Source organism: Staurois parvus, unplaced genomic scaffold, assembly GCF_062004578.1.
Source record: "Staurois parvus isolate SC_StPar_1 unplaced genomic scaffold, SC_StPar_1.0 ptg000002l, whole genome shotgun sequence".
Taxonomy (NCBI): Eukaryota; Metazoa; Chordata; class Amphibia; order Anura; family Ranidae; genus Staurois; species Staurois parvus.
Genome location: NW_028317798.1, coordinates 5,109,111 through 5,126,586, shown reverse-complemented (window position 1 = coordinate 5,126,586; position 17,476 = coordinate 5,109,111). Strand labels below are relative to the sequence as shown.

Sequence of the window (17,476 nt, the reverse complement as noted above, 5' to 3'; positions counted from 1 at the left end):
AAACATTAACAATAACATATAAACCATTTATAACTCAAATTACATCACCAATCTTGTCTCCAAATATCACTGCCAATAGCAATGCCAAGGTGCGGTTTCCAAAGCGAGCAAAATCCTCTCTTGTATTAAAAGAGGTATAGACTCCAGAGAGAGAGATATCATTTACCCCTGCACAAATCATTAGTAATACCTCATCTGGAATATGCAGTTCAGTTTTGGACACCTATTCACAAAAAAGGATATCAGGGAACTGGAGAAAGTGCAGAGAAGAGCAACCAGACTGATAAGACCCATAAAGGAGCTCAGCTATGAGGAAAGAATTTAACGTTGATCCAGGGAATATCCGATTGCCTCTTGGGGGGGATCAGGAAGGGATTTTTTTCTCAGCTGGAGCAAATTAGATCAAGCTTTATTGGGGTTTTCTGCCTTCCACTGGATCAACAGTGGGTATAGGATTGTGTATATATGATTTTTTTCTCTCCTTTTATTGGTTGAACTAGATGACCTGTGTTCTTTCAACCAGGCTAACTATGTAAGATGGACAAAGCTCTATGGAATAACAAACAGTGTTCCCTTTGCTAGACTCGCAACTGACTTCCTAGCACCAGAGGGTGGTTAAACAGCACACAGTCTCTAAGATCCTTTATGGATGTCTGTACTCACAAAACCTAAGAGCAGATGGATGCCTTCCATTGTGATACCAGACAAGATCTTCAGTAGACAGCCCTTCAGTCAGCACAACAGAACCCGAGTCTCACTATTCAGGCCCTCAGGGCACCCAACTGAGGCAGCATGGCAGTAGATGCCTGAGAGAGCAATGTGCCCTCCCTCAGGCCTGACCAGTCCTGGATCAGTTACGCAGCATTCCTTGGAACCACTTACTCTAGGATAGTCTGAGGCTGAATCAATATTCATGCTGCTATCTGCATAGCTCCACACCTATTATCCAGAAGCTTCTGCAGGCTCCTGGATACAAAAGAAGCTAGGTAGGCTAGCAGCACTTGAGCACACAGAGCAGACCTCACTAAATGATCACAGCTCACTCAGCATAGTGATCTAACTATGTCTTTACATAGCAATAATTAAAGTCACTCTACCTACAGAGTGTCATCTAAATTTAACTATCAAAAACATAACTAATCCTATCTATCCAATCCTAGTACCTAGCTGGGAGGGTGCTACATAAATTAATGCAAACATTTGTGTTTCCTTTTGAGATAAAGGCTTTACATGGCTAAATAAATGCTGATTATTTTAAACAACCCTGTGTTAAATGGTTTGTCTCATCCCTATAAACTGACACACCTGTAAGAGAGCTTGTTCTTTTAAAAAAACAACAGACTTACTGACTGGATCACCAGATGAAAAAAGAAACATAACATCTAAGAATTGGTAAGATGCGAGTGCGCATGCGCGGCCGGCGGGAGGCTCCGGCTCCCCGTCGGGTGACCGCGCCGTGGAGCAGCGGGACCCGGCCTGCGATACAGCTCAGGGGGCTCCGATCCCTGCGGCTCCTAACCCAGGGTCTGATCCGCCCTGACCAACGGCGGATTTGCCGCAGCTGGTCGGAGAAATCCGACAGGGGACTCTTTCTACATACTGAGCCGCACACAGGCCCGCCCACTGATGCCTGCACTTTCTTGAGGCAGAGGAGAGGAAACGAGAGAGCAGAGGGGCTGACATCTACATAACAGCCCCCCCTTCTTACAAACAGCAAAATGGTTAAAGGGGCACCCCGGCACCAGGTCCCCCCTCCAACCAAAACAATTAAGGAGGCCCTGGCAAAGGCCTCTGCAAAGATGGCCGCCGCCCCAGCTCGTGGAAGCAAGCAAGCTGCAGGGGCATATGCAGCCCTACAAGATCCGCAGCCCAGCCACCCCTGCACATCTGAGGGTGAGTCTGACACTGAAACGGATATCTCTGCACAAGCCCTGACGCCTGACCTTACGCCCCCTGACCTATTGTCACGCTTCGAAAAAATGCTACACAAAGCTTTGAAGCAGACCTCGGACCGCATCACTGCCACACTATCTAGGGAAATCCGTGAACTAGGACAACGCACTGCGGACCTAGAACAGAGGGTAGATGGTCTTGATGCCTCGCGTCAGACACAAACGGATGACCTTGATCTCCTGCGTGCCGAAAATGCAACACTAATGACACGACTGGAGGACTTTGAAAACCGGGCACGGCGCTCAAACCTGTGTATCCGTGGCCTTCCGGAAACGATCGTCGATGTCCAATCAACGGTAACAGCTCTGTTCCAAGAGCTTGCCCCAGCTATCCCAATCGAAAGATTAGAATTGGATAGAGTACACAGGGGATTAGCACCGCGATGCACGGACGGTCTGCCACGTGACATTATTGCCAAGCTCCACTTTTTCCGCACCAAAGAGCAACTCCTACAAGCTGCCCGTAACGCAGAATCTTTACAGTTCCAGGGTCATACCTACCAACTATTCCAAGACCTATGTTCCTCAACTATCTCCAAGCGCAGGGCTATGAAACCTCACCTACAAGTACTTCTACAACACGCTATACAATATAGGTGGAGCTTCCCTTTCGCAGTGCGCTTCCGATACCAGTCTCAAGATTACACCTGCAAGACTCCAGAAGACCTACTAGACACCTTGCGGATCTTACAACTACATCCCCCAGCGACGCCTTCAGAAAGCGCCAAGCGGAGGTCCACATCCTGCTCGCCGCGGAAGTCCTTCCCCGCGCGTGCTACTGAAGGCCCACTCAACCTCCACAAACGTTAAATGGCCCCTTACACCCCTTCTTTCCTGTTACCTCTCTCATACCGTACCCCTCCTCCCTCCCTCCAACATGACTCCATGACTCTGCACAACACACTCCATTACGTTCTCATCTCCTACAGTAACCGTCAGGCTCTACCCCGGGAGGTAGTGACATGCTATCCTAACCACTATGCACTTTCCCCATGGGCTCGTTAAATATCCTTACCCTGAATGTACAGGGCCTCAATATTCCACAGAAACGTAATAAGGCTTTCCGAATCTTTGCTACACTTAAAGCTCATGTGGTCTGTCTACAGGAAACACACTTCACTCCCAACTCCACTCCTAAGTTTTTTGGCCCTCGATATCCTCAGGTCTATACAGCCTCAGCCACCACCAAACGCAGGGGGGTACTGATTGCCTTTCATCGCACAACACCTTTCACGCTATGCACCGAAATCAAAGACCCGGAGGGTCGTTACCTCCTGTTAGTAGGGCAACTCCTTGACGTAGATGTCACAATTGTTGCATACTATGCCCCAAACCAAGACCCTTTACCATTCCTTTCCCACATACTCTCGGTTATAGACCACCATAAGCGTGGAACTTTAATTGTTAGCGGAGACTCTAACAGTGTAATATATCCCTTTCTCGATAAATCCCCTCAACCATCCCCAGTCCCTACCTCTAAACAAACTTTCCAAGCCATACTACACCATTATTCTTTGATAGATACATGGCAGGAACTTAACCCGGCCAAACGCCAATACACATTTTATTCTCATCCCCCCCAGTCATTCTCCAGGATAGATCATATTTTCATTACCACCGCCTCTACCCCCCGGCTCCTGACTTCTGAAATAATTCCAATCCCCTGGTCTGACCATTGCGCCGTATTCATGGCCATGACCTCGTTAGCCCCATCCCCCGCTGAACCCTCTTGGATTATTAACGATAACCTGCTTGCAAACCCAGCTCACTGTCTAGAAATCGAAGCAGCCCTTAAAGACTATTTCTCTCTTAACCAATTGCCTGATATTTCTCCTCTCCTGTTATGGGAAGCACATAAACCGGTATTGCGAGGGTTTTGCATTAGCAAAGCATTCTTCTTAAATAAAAGCAAAAGACAACAACGTCTCTCACTGGAGCAAACATATGCTTGTTCTCATCAAGCCTTCCAGACGGCTCCTACGCCTGCCAACCGTGAGGCCCTGGAGCGATCTAGATTGGCTCTAGATCTCTTTCTCACGGATCAAGCGGAACTCTCACTCCGTAGATCTAGGCACAAATATTACACTAGGACGAATAAACCCAATACATTCCTGGCCCTCTCACTTCGCAGGCTCGACCAGCTCACTAGACCTATCCAGATACGCACCTCTTCTGGCAACCTCACTAGTAACCCAGAACACATTCTACAGACTTTCCATAAACACCTGTCACAGCTTTATTCCTCTTCCACACCTTTTGACCCCCCACAAGCTGATGCCCTTCTAACTTCCATTTCCTTCCCGAAACTTTCAGAGTGCCAGTTAGTGGCACTTGAGCGAGCCATCTCCCAAGCCGAAAATTTAGATGCAATTAAAAACCTAAAACTACGTAAACACCCAGGACCACATGGCTTCTCAGCCACTTATTATAAAAAATTTGCTCATCTCATTACACCTATCCTCACTAATGCTTTTAACGCTTTACTGTCTGGCCACACCTTTAACCATGAAACAGTGCAAGCGAACATTTCAATGATTCCAAAGCCGAATTCTGACGACACGCAGTGGTCCAATTATAGGCCAATCTCTCTCCTCAACATTGACATCAAACTGTTATCCAAAATCCTCTCTTCACGTCTTAACCTGTATATTGGCTCTCTAATTCATAACGACCAAGTCGGCTTTATCCCAACTAGGCAAGCAGGAGATAACATCAGACGTGCATCTCTTTTAGCTAATTTAGCCAGGTCTCGCAATATTCCCGCCTGTTTCCTGTCCCTAGATATCCGGAAAGCATTCGATACAGTCTCATGGCCATACCTCAGCTATATATTGCATCGTTGGGGTTTTGGCCCGCACTTTTTAACTTGGATTTTCTCGCTGTATCGAGAGCCCTCGGCCAGAATTAGGTATCTGGGGCACAGGTCAGCTCAGTTCCCGATCTCCAGAGGCACGAGACAGGGCTGTCCTCTGTCCCCTTTGCCCTGGCTATAGAGCCTCTGGCCCTCTTAATCAGAGCTAACCCGAATATCAGGGGACTCGAGATAGGAGGCACGCATCATAAGTTATGTCTCTTTGCGGATGACGTCTTACTCTTTCTCACATCTACATTGACTTCCTCTCCTTCCCTACTCCGGCTTCTCGAGGCGTTTGGCTCGCTCTCTGGTTTAAAAATAAACCCTAATAAATCGACAGCACTCAACATCTCTCTCCCCCCTTCAGAGTTGACGCATCTAAAGCAGATTTTACCATTCCCTTGGTCAGAGTGTCATATCCCTTTTTTGGGAATCAAACTGACCCCTAAGTTATCAGACCTTTACACAGCTAACTATCTTCCGATGCTAAACCATCTTTCTGCCCTTTTGACCAAATGGTCTTCCCTACCCCTCGCATGGCTAGGTAGAATAGCATTTATCAAGATGTCAATCCTCCCAAAAATTATATATCTATTTAGAGTCCTCCCAGTCCCAGTCCCCCCTCACTACCTCCGCACACTGCAGCGTCGCATTTTTTCCTATGTATGGGGTGATACTCGTCCTCGTATACCCCGCTCCACCCTATACCGTCCTAAGCTCAATGGTGGTCTAGGCTTACCCGACATCAGCAAATACTATCAAGCAGCGCATTTAGCCCAATTACCTAAATATCATGCAACCTTTGAAATCCCTCAATGGGTTGCTCTTGAATCGAATCAATAGAATGTGACCCCTTATCTACAGCTAACTTACTCTGGTTGAGGCCTATAGACCGCCGCTCTATAACCAACCCCATCACTTTTCACTTTTTATCCTTATGGGATAAACTGAAAACCCGATATCTCCTCCAATCACTACACAATCCCCTGCTCTAGTTTCTACGAAACCCAGCTTTTTCCCCGGCCTGGCAGACACCCCTTTTGTTCAAAGCCTGGTCCTCTGCTAATTTGCTCCGCACGCATCATTTCCTACAGAGGAATAAGTTTAAATCCTTTGCCTCGCTGCGGGAAATGCATAGCCTCCCAGTTTCCGAGATATTTCGATACTTGCAGCTACAACACTTTTACGCCCCCTACACTACAACAACCAATCGGCCAGATGCCATGTCTCTCTTCGAACGAGCGTGTTACAAAGACCCTCATAGACGTGGGCTTATCTCTTGCTTATATTCACTCTTCACTACTTCGATTACCACGTCCCCCCCTCGGTATACTCATAAGTGGGAAGTGGATTTAGGTAAGAAACTCGACCCATCTGATTGGGATCACATTTGGGCCAACACAAAATCATCTTCACAGAACATTGTAGCTTTGGAAACAAATTATAAAGTTTTAACCCGCTGGTACCTGGTCCCAGCGAGAATCGCAAAATTTACCCCTAATTAGCTGTTCAACAGGTAAAAAGTTTTGGGCATAAAATTAGCTAATCTTACATAATTTTGGGGTGCTGAAAACGAAAATGACCCTAAAAAATGTTGATTGGCTCTAGTTTCCATGATATATTCACCCATCTAATGACGTAAGCCATTCAAAATTATGATGCAACTTCAGCTGCATATTGCGCAATTGATACTGGTGACCAATAGAAAATTGCATGTATACTGAGATGATGCAATAGTAGCCTTTAATTGCATCACTTCACTGCATAAAAGCTGCAGTATCTGTAGCTGATTGTAGTTCGACAGCGTCTTTACATTTTGTTTTATGCTTATATAGGCTACTCAGTAATGCCTCAAACTTGTGTGAATAAAGCAGATAATTTCTGCTATATCTGCGGTGAAATCCTCCAAAAAAGGAGGATAACAGGAATGATTAAGAAAGCCTACAACTTGTATTTTGGCTGCAAGATAGGAGACCAGGACAAGAGCTGGGCACCACATATATGCTGCAATTCTTGTGGGACGGCACTGGAGCAATGGTTGAATGGAAAAAAGGCATCTATGCCTTTCGCTGTGCCAATGATTTGGAGAGAGCCAACAGATCATGTTAGTAATTGTTACTTTTGTATGGTGTCTCCAACAAAAGGGCTAAATAAGAAGAAAAAGTTATCTGTGCACTATCCAAATATTCCATCGGCAATACGTCCAGTTCCTCATGGAGAGGGGTTACCAATTCCTAAAGCACCAGAATCCTTCGTGGTTGAGTCAAGTGAGGAAGAACCTGAAGCGTGTAGTCATCAACCGTCAACCTCACATGACCCAGACTTTCTTCCATCCACACCCACTGAACCACACCTCATTACACAAGTGGAATTGAGCGATCTTATCAGAGACCTGGATCTTCCGAAGAACAAGGCAGAGCTTTTGGGGTCAAGACTACAACAGTGGAATCTCCTAGCAAGTGATGTTCGTACGTCTTTCTACCATCATCGTCAGAAAGATCTGATCCCATTCTTCGTCCAGGAAGGTGATATTGCTGTATGTAACAATGTTCATGGTTTAATCTCAGCCATCGGCGTATGCTATGATCCCGATGAGTGGAGGCTGTTCATTGATGCTTCAAAGGCGAGTCTTAAAGCTGTTTTGCTCCATAATGGCAATCAGCTGCCGTCAGTTCCAGTTGCTTACGCAGTTTCAATGAAAGAAACGTATGAAAACTTGAAAGAGCTTTTAAGGTGCATCAACTATGATGAACATCAATGGTCGATTTCTGGTGACCTGAAGGTGATTGCTATCCTGCTTGGACTTCAAGGTGGATATACTAAGTACTGCTGCTTCCTCTGTGAGTGGGACAGTCATGCGAGAGAAATGCACTATGCCAAAAGAGACTGGCCATTACGCCAGTCATTGCAGCCTGGAGAAAAAAATGTTAACTATCCAGCACTTGTAGACAGCAATAAGATCTTATTAACTCCATTACACATCAAGTTGGGATTAATGAAAAACTTTGTTAAGGCAATGGACAAGAATAAAGCAGGTTTCAAGTACCTGATTAGCAAATTTCCAGCACTTAGTGCTGCAAAAATAAATGAAGGAGTCTTTGTTGGGCCACAGATTCGTAAACTTATTCATGATGATGAGTTTCTTTCTCTGTTGCGTGGAAAGGAAAAGGCTGCCTGGACAGCATTTGTATCAGTGACTTCAAATTTTCTTGGAAACAATAAAACACCAGACTACAAGAAAGTGGTAGAAAAACTCATCTAGACTTACAGAAATCTGGGTTGCAACATGTCTCTAAAAATTCATTTTCTACATTCGCATCTGGATTTTTTCCCACCAAACTGTGGAGCAGTAAGTGATGAACACGGAGAGCGCTTCCATCAAGACATTGCAGCTATGGAAAGAAGATATCAAGGTAAATGGAGCCCATCAATGCTTGCTGACTATTGCTGGACAGTTGTAAGAGATAGCCCTTTCCTCGAATACAAGAGAAAAGCCAAGAGAAGCAAAACCGACACAAACTGAAGACAAAACTAGTGAGAATCCTAAGTATTAAAATGATTCAACTTAGCTTATGGCTATAATTTTTCTTGGTAATCCTATGCAATATATTATGCCATTTAGGCTTTGTTATGTAGTCAATATCACTTGCTTTATATTTGTGGAAAGACATCTATCTATATAATTATTGTGCATTATGTAGTCATTACGCCTATAGTAGAAAACTTTCCGTTTACAGAAAAACTAGAGCCAATTGACAAATTTCATTGTTATATTTGAACTCAGAATGTGAAATTCATTAAGAAATGGATCCTTTTGTTTCCAAAACTGGCAAAAAATAAAAATTTGTTGAACAGTGAATTACTCGCCCAACTGTTTTAGAGGCTGTACGGATTCAGGAACACACTTTCATATGTGGTGGGAATGCCCAGTGGCCCGAGTCTTTTGGGATGAAATTTTCACCATGATATCTGCACTTAGCACTATCACTCTACGACCTGACCCAACAACAGCCCTACTCAATCAGTGCCCCCCTGGCGTCTCCAACTCGCAATTCCAGCTCCTTATGCAAGTTACGACGGCAGCTAAGCAGGTTATAGCGAAATCCTCCACCCTAAGTGTTGCGGCTGTCAAAACCAGAATAACACAAGCCATGATACATGCAAAGGTGGAAGCCACAATTCTAGACAAGATTCCTAAATTCTTGCGCATATGGAGCCCATGGGTAGAGCGCTTCCTCCCGCCTAACTTTGATGAATCACTCCTCCTCCCTTGATTTGTATACCGTGCGCCAAGGATACTGTCAATAGCCCTTTGCAGGCAACACGTGGGGTCTGCTGTAAATTTGATGAATGCTCATGGAGTCATCGTTGTTGTTCCTCTTCCCCTTCCCTCCCTTCCACCCCCGTCTGACCTCCATCCAAACTTCCCCTTATTTCTTTAATGCACTTGGGAGACGTTACTCTGATTGGCTGGGACAATAATGTCATCTGTTGTCAACTCTTATTTACCTGTTTCCGCTAGAAAAGTATAGACATTTGTAATGTGATCATCATCCATTTTTTTCTATGTCCTACTGCCACTTCAATGTCCAATGTACATTACCGAATTCTCCTAGTTTGTGTTATTATGGTTTTTTGTTAATAAAAATGTTTGAACAAGAATTGGTAAGATGCAATATAATAAATGTTTTCTTTTTGGTATAATGCTACTTTAATGGAGGAAACATACAGCAGGAACAATGAGATGCTTGTTGAGAACAGAATTAGCAGGAGCCACTACCGAAGCAGACCATTTTTTCATAAACTCCTTTCCCATAGGATATAACTCAGCAAGAGTTTTGGAGGAATTCATACCATGTTAGAATTTGGTCAATCCATGCAAAGCACAGTTAACTTGCTTATGTAGAAGAAAGGTCTTTTAAGATTTTGCCAGCTGTTTATTGCCCACAGGAGCTTGTTTTTGAGGAGATTTTGGTGCTGTTAAACAAAGCTACTACGCACCACATTGATAAGTGAGCTCACGGTAGACAGCATATAGTGCGAGGCCTTGGCTTGTGTCTAAAAATGTGGAAGGTGAAAGTTTCTCTGTAGCATCCTCCTGTGTCCACCTCACCCTCCTCAATATCTTTCACATAGAGGTTATGGGAATCAGGATCATACTACGTGAATAGATTCAGGTGGTGAAGAACACTTTTCAACCTCGGAGACTGAAAGCTCAAGAAGGGCAGTTTCCCAGAGAAATCAGACATAGTTGCAGTAAAATCTGCCTTAGTTACATGGGCTGCTTGTTACGCCCTTGAGAGGGAGCTAGAATTGGAGGAAGGGAGTTGTGAACCATCTGCCTGAGCACTTTGCTAATTTTCCTTGGTGCAGTTTCTGGCTTTACAGTGTTGGCCAAAGGCTCAGCTATACTATCCTTTCTCACAATTCAAGCATATGAGTTGTCCAAACGACTAAAAAACAAAGCACTTTTTGATTTAAAAAAAAAAAAAAAGGATCCACCTTGCACTTTATTTACAGCATCCCAAAATTAAATTACCAAAAGCATGGTAGATCAAACATTTAAATACAAAAGTGAAATCAAGGTGGTATTGTGAAGCTTAATACCAACCCCAAATATAAAAGCTAACCCTTTCTCCACAGTGGAATTTTAAAACATACATGCCTTAATTCTGAGTGTATTCCTTGTGATCCCATGATGAGTACTGTCCTCGTTCTTTATCACCAGTGTGGGGCTTTGGGCAGGATTCAACGTTACTCCCACTTTGAAACAATGTGATGTGAGTTCCGTTCTATGCAGTATTACACTGTGAGCCCAGCCGGCAAGATAATGGTAAGTCCAAGGGGTATACCTATAAAACCCCAGGATCCAAGGCTGGAAGGCGCTGGGTATTATTCAATTTGGAATTCAATTTGTTACCACTGCCATGGGGGGGTTCAGAGAGCAGTGCAGGTGTGTGGAAAAGGCAAGCAGTGTATTTAAAACTTGTTTTCTTTTTACTAACTAGTAAGCAATATAGACATAATTAATTATATAATCTTCACCTTCAGAAGCTTTACAATAGCACAACACAGCTGGTACTCCCTGTGACAAAATCTCTTCCAACAAAAGGAGCAAAGACTTCTGAAAAAATGTGTAGGGTGTGGCCACACAGGATATGTCATCACGTTAGTCACGTTTGATTGAGAGAAGCCAGGTGACTATATGCTGGAGGGAATTTGTTACAGGCAAAGCCAGCCGTGTTGTAGTTCAGACATCTGCCATGGAGCTCTATACCTTATGCAATATATATGGTTCTTATTGCACATTCAGAAGTGAGAATGTGATTTTTAATCTTTGCTTTGTATAAATGGTATTTTGCTGTGGCATAGTCACCCTTTCCTTGTTTGCAAATCATGTACCATGCAAATTACCTAGAAATGGAAATGAGTCCTTAGAGCTACATTTACACCTGAGCATTCTGGAAATATGCAAAAAACTTGACAAAATGTGCTTGTAGCGCCATTATTTCTTAATTGCACCCCAAACACAGGTAGTAATCCCATGTTCTGTCATGCAAGAAACACACAAAAACGCATATTGAAAAATGCACTTGGCTCAGTGCAAAAAAAAAGTGTACATGTGTTACTTTGGGGTATTTGTCATGCGTAGTAGTGAATGAAGCCTAAATGTCGCAAAAGTTGATCTGTTTTTGAGAACACCACCTTTGTGCTTGTGTTTTGCTTATCATGAGGTGGTGGATTAGTATTTCACCTGGTGTATGCACAAGAGGGCTGGAAGCTTATATGTTAATACATCACTTTGTTGATTTCTGAGAGCCTTTTCTATTTGTGGATGAAAAAGAACACTGAGCTATCTAAATATGTTTAACGTAAATACATTTAAATTGTTTAAAAAAAAAAAGTGATACAAAGTGAAACAATGATTTAGTGAAGTATACAGCTTTCTAACACTTTCCATAGTAAATTCTCATACAAAAAGCTCATCCCTTCATATCATATAATACATAAATCCTAGGAAAATATTGTGCTGACAAAGGTCCTTATATCAAAAGGAATATGAAAGCAATATATGGCGATCAAAAAGGTTCAAACAGCAGTGACTTGGGGTGTGCTATACCCTGGCACATGAAAACATTGCATTTAATCATGCCTGGAGTAAATTAAAAAATTTTCAAACTCAGTTTCAGGTAATGCAAATAATGTCAGTGAACTATGTTCTTGAAAGCACTGAAACTGTGCTTAAGTCAGAAAAAGAATTCAGTAAGTTTAATTCGTATAAGTGCTTGTGAGAGAATAGAAAATTCTTTACACATCATCTTGTACAAATTCCTGTTATCGCTATGAAACAGCACTACAGTATATGGCCAAAAGTATGTGGACATCCTACATTATTAAAATTACACTAAACTCAGGTTTAAAATTTAAATTCTCTTTAAGTATGCATTTTTTTAAAGAAAGTATTTATTCTTAACTCAAATAAGTACATTCTATTCTTCTCAGCCTCCTCAAAATCTACAAATAAATATATATATATATATATTTTTTAATTTTACTTTTTTGCTGTGATCTAAGTCCCTATTAACATGTGGTTACGTTTGTTCTCCATGGTTCCACTGTATGTAGGAACTTAGCCACCCTCTCTGGTTTGCTCCTGAGATGAATTATGGACTATGTACTATGGGATTTGTAGTGTCCATAGAGCAGTGTACATTGCCGCAACTAATAAATAATGCTCTTCCCAAACAAACAGAAGTGATGGGGAAGAGAAGAGATTCAAGAGCATTCAGAATATGTTACAAGGTGGCAGAAAAACATAGTAAAAACTATTTGATAAAAAACAGGTTACAGTGCCATTAAGTAGTGAATGTATATGGATTCATTTTTGGAGAATTGTTCAGTGTAACTTTTAAGCAATATTAAACCCAAAAATGGAATATATTGCAGCTTACCAATCATTAGATGTGGTGGCTGCATTCATTTACTTTTCTTTGGCTTTCCCCCCCTCTGTTTTCCCTGATGGTCTGGCCAGTAAAATACTTTCTGTATTATATAGACACCATTCTGGATAAATGAGCACAGGGGGCACTTTTGGAGAGTAGCACCTGTCAGTCTGGGGGAGGGGAGTATTAGAAGTTCTAGAAGATTTAGATACACTAACAAATTGAGGCCAAACTTCGGCTCACACTTTATAATAAAAGACAGAAAACAGTTATTTTTCACCCCTGCCAGTGTTAGTTTTGTCTCATCCATGTGTACTGATAAATTCTGCTGGAGAGTGTGTGCCGTTAAAAACAAATGACTTGCTGCCTGGATTACCATATGAAAATAGATGAAATTAACCTAGTACAGGAAACTAATGCAGTTATCACATCTAAGAATTGGTAAGCTGCAAAATATTAAAAGTTTGCTTTTGAATTGAATACTGCTTTGTGTTCTGAGGCACAAATCAGGTCCATAAAAGCTGTTTGATGAGTTTTTTGTGTAGGAAATGCAGCGTGCCATGCAATCCCTATCAAAACACATTTAGGATGAAAGTGATCACCATTTGCAAGCCTGGTCTCATTCAACAACAATACCTGATCTCACAAATGCTCTTTTGGCTAAATAGGCACACATTTCCACAGATGCACTCCAAAATCTTGTGGAAAGCCTTCCCAGAAGAGAGTGGAGACTGTTACATCCACAAAGGGGGTGGGGGTGCAACCTGTGGGTTACAAAGGGGGTGTCGAACAAGCTTGTGTAAGTATGATGGCCACAGATTTTGGCCATAAAGCATATGAACCTACCATGTTTGCACACATGCTTAGCAACTGGTGAGATCAGCAAAGTACCATCTAATACAAAATTGTAAGCAGTATGGTTAACTGTGCTTTAACAAAAATAATTTTATCAACTTTTAGACTACAAGCACAATTTATAGTGGAAAAGAGGTTTTACTCAAGATAAAAAACAATACCTGATCAAATGACTACTTACCACTTCACTTGGTAAATTCTGAAGGTCATCAAATGGAGTCTCCAAGGTGTTTGTATCTACATTCAGAATTATTACATCTTCCAGGTTCATACCTTTTACTTTCTGAAATAAAAAAAGAAAATATACTGAACAATCAAAAGATATATTCTCAAAAATAAATGCATTATTTTTCTAATACAGTATAGTTCACTGTGTAGAGTAACAGTTTTTGTTTATTTTTTTTTTACTTAAAGGTGTAGATCAGAAATTAAGAGTGACAAAAAGCTCTGCATCGGACAGTCAGTATCAAGTGTATAACTAGGGAATGACAATTAAATACTGGTACAAAAGATTGTTGGTTGAACCCTATTGAGGAGATGCTGACTCAGGAAAATCTAAAAATGTGTATATATATATATATGTATATATATATATATGTATATATATATATATATATATATATATATATATGCCCTTTATGGAGCATTGCTATGTGTCAACTCCCCTAAGAACAAGAAGTTGTGGGTGACCTGGAAGGAGGATGTTCCTTCTCTGCTTCTCTGGATGAGAAGGATTGGGAAGATGCTATGGAAAAGGGTCCAAAGTTGGTTATTTCCTCCGGTGATAAACTTTACATAGGGTCTTCTACACTCCTCTGAGGCTCTCTCATATATACTCAGAGCAGGACCCCACTTGCCCCCATTGCCAGTTGCATCTGGGATCCTTCATACGTATGTTTTGGATGTGCCCTATGGTCACTCCCTTTTGGTCTAAAGTTTTACGGTTTCAGCTGTCTCTGTCCCTTTTGTCTGATATGGCTTTACTGGGGCTTCATAATGATGCACAACAGTCCCACTTGAAATTACTGATTACTCATCTTCTATATTATGCACTGGTAAAGTGGAGCTCAGGGGATCCTCCTGTGGTGTTATCCTGGGAGACCGCCATGGATGTAGCTCTTCCCATGTACAATCTTATCTATATTAGTAGAGGCTGTCCCTGGAAATATGATAAAGTGTGACTTCCCTGAACGCCATGCTGAGGGACTTTGGACTGAGTATCTTGCCCCCCTATTATCTCCAACAGGTTTTCAGTGGGTAACTACTGAGATTTCTCCTCCTTTTCTATGATTGTGATATTTTTTGGAAAGAGGCGCAATGGCAAGTTCCTGCTGCTACAAGTCGACAAGAGTAGAGACAGCAGCATCTCTACTGTTCTCAGCTTAGTGCTGAAAATGCCAAAATAAATCTGGAGAGGAGAATACAGCTGAGAAAATGTGAGGGCTGTGCTCTCTCTCTCCCCCCCCCCTCCAGCTTCACTCTCCTGCCAGTTTAGTGCTCCTTTGTACAGTTAATAGGAGAACATGATCAGATCGGGACCGTGCAGGAATTGCTTACCTGCCCTTTATCTGCATCTTTCTACTACTGTTTTACATCTCTGGCCACCTTTTCCCCAAACTGCTGCTGTACTGACAGAAAAAAAGTTAGTAGGGTGCCAGTAAGCAAACCCTACAAAGTCCTGATCTGACAGTCAATGGTGTTGCTAGCACCAGACACCCAGGGTAAGTGCCCCTCATCCTTGACGCCATGACCACCAAGACTGCAGCTCGCTGTCACAAGTAGCAAATATCAGAGCCAAGGGAAGCTTCCCCTAGGCTTCTCCTCAACTCTCACGTGTCTCATGCAAAAGATGACAAAAATCCTGGGAAAAGGCTTTGGTTTTATTCAACCACGCATTTTTTTAAATTTTTTTTTAATTCTTTTTTTTTTATTAACCATGCATCTTTAAAATGATACTAGACCCTAAATTAAAAAACAAAAACAAAAAACACATAGTGCTGAAGACCTGCTTATTTACCTAGTTTTCAGGTCTTGTTTTGTCTTACCATTGTGGCTGCTTTGAAATCCTTTTTTTTATTATTATTATTATTATTATACAGTATTTATATAGCGCCAAAAGGTTTGCTCAGCACTGTACATTATAGTGGGGGACAGAACATGAGACAATACAGTAACAAAAAAAATACACGAGGGGTTCGAGGGCCCTGCTCTTTCGAGCTTACAATTTTTAGAAATTATTTGTTTATTTTTTGTTGTATTTTAATATTTTATCCTATTATTATTTTTATTTTATGTTAGGCAACAAAGTCCAAAGGGACACCAATGTTCCCCATGTTAAAACAGCAAAAGTTGCCATTTTAACCTAATTTTTCCTAACATATTAGCTACCAAATACTAAATTCATAGCTGGGTGATCTGACAAACATCAGTTTGCTTCTCTCTAATTTGTGCAACTACATACTATCATTCTCTCATGGAGTTTGATAGATTGTCAGCATCAGGGCTGGGCAGAGCACCTGTGCCCTCCATCTGCAGTTAAACACCAGAGCCCTATGCATATGGGATAAAAGCCCAGTGTGTATGGGGACTTAAATGTTGAAAAATGTAAAGCTATGCACTTGTGGGCTAAAAATTTGCATGCAACGGACATTCTAGGAGCCATACAAAGTGGGGTATTAATGATGAAGAAGGATCTAGGTGTTCTGGTAGGTTGTTGATTTAACAACAACATGCAATACCAAGCTACAATTTTTTTTTTTTTAGTGAGCAAGATACTTTCTACCCTTAAAAGTTATAGACTCCAGAGAGAAAGAGAGAGAAAAACAGACATAATTTTGCCCCTGCACAAATCATTAGTTAGACCTCATATGGAATATGCAGTTCAGTTTTGGGTGTCAGTTCATAAAAAGTATGCCGCAGAGCTGGAGAAAGTGCAGAGAAGAGCAACCAAACTAATAAGAGAAAAAGAGGAGTGCAGCTACTAGAAAAGATTAGCTAAACTGAGTTTATTCTCCATTGAGGAGAGGCATTTAGGGGATAAAACATCTTTTATAAACACATAAATGGTCCATATACAGTAAACTTGATGCAAGGTTGTTCACTTTTAGGTCATTGTGAATGACAAGGGGTACACTTTGCAATTGGAGGAGGAGAGGTTTAAACTCTGCATATGGAAAGGCTTCTTCACAGTAAGAGCTGTGAAACTGTGGAAAAGACTTTCTGAAGAGCAAGTTCTACCCAGCTTAGTAGATACAATGTGGTGTGTGTGTTTATTTTTACTGCTGGGTGTAGTTCTAATTGTAAAGAATATAACTAGCTAATAATAATTTTAAGTAATAACAGAGTAGGATGTAGATCTGGAGCGTATCCAATTGCTCAGAGGATCAAACACATGTGACCTTTAAAGGGACTTCCTCTGGATCAATTGAGGATTAGGCTTCTGAATAGGAATTTTATGTATTCATTTTTTATTAATTAATTAAACTTAACAGACATATTCCTAATTTAAGAGCCAATGTCAGTGTGTTCTGCCTTGATAAAGTTGGGGAAGTTCAAGGTAACTGAGGCACCAACTGGGCCTAAAAGAAAGTTTAAACTGAAAGTTCTAAACTTGATACTACTGTATCATGATTAACACACTAACATGTTTTGAACCCAAGTATAACACATTTGTATTATACCTAGGTATGATATCCGTGCAGGGTACCCAACTAAAATTCCAGATTATTTCAAATTTCACTTATCTACATTCTACTTAGACTTGAGATTTGGAGGTTGATTAATTAGAGGCAATTAGGCTGTTAACTTTGCGAGGGAATTTTCCCCCGGTGAAGCTCTGCTGACCCCAATCATCCAAACAAAAATGCTGTTTT

The 17,476-nt window shown here is 41.7% G+C and overlaps 1 protein-coding gene across 1 annotated transcript in view; it reads right to left on the bottom strand.

The window, feature by feature from the left end:
- Window positions 1-17,476, bottom strand: part of DENND1A (DENN domain containing 1A) — a gene marked incomplete at its 3' end in the record, with an annotated part of 1,241,355 nt that overhangs the window by 516,508 nt on the left and 707,371 nt on the right. The window contains exon 12 of the mRNA XM_089664905.1: window positions 13,786-13,887. Within this exon, the coding sequence (XP_089521031.1) occupies window positions 13,786-13,887 (102 nt within the window). The remainder of the gene's footprint in view (window positions 1-13,785; window positions 13,888-17,476) is intronic.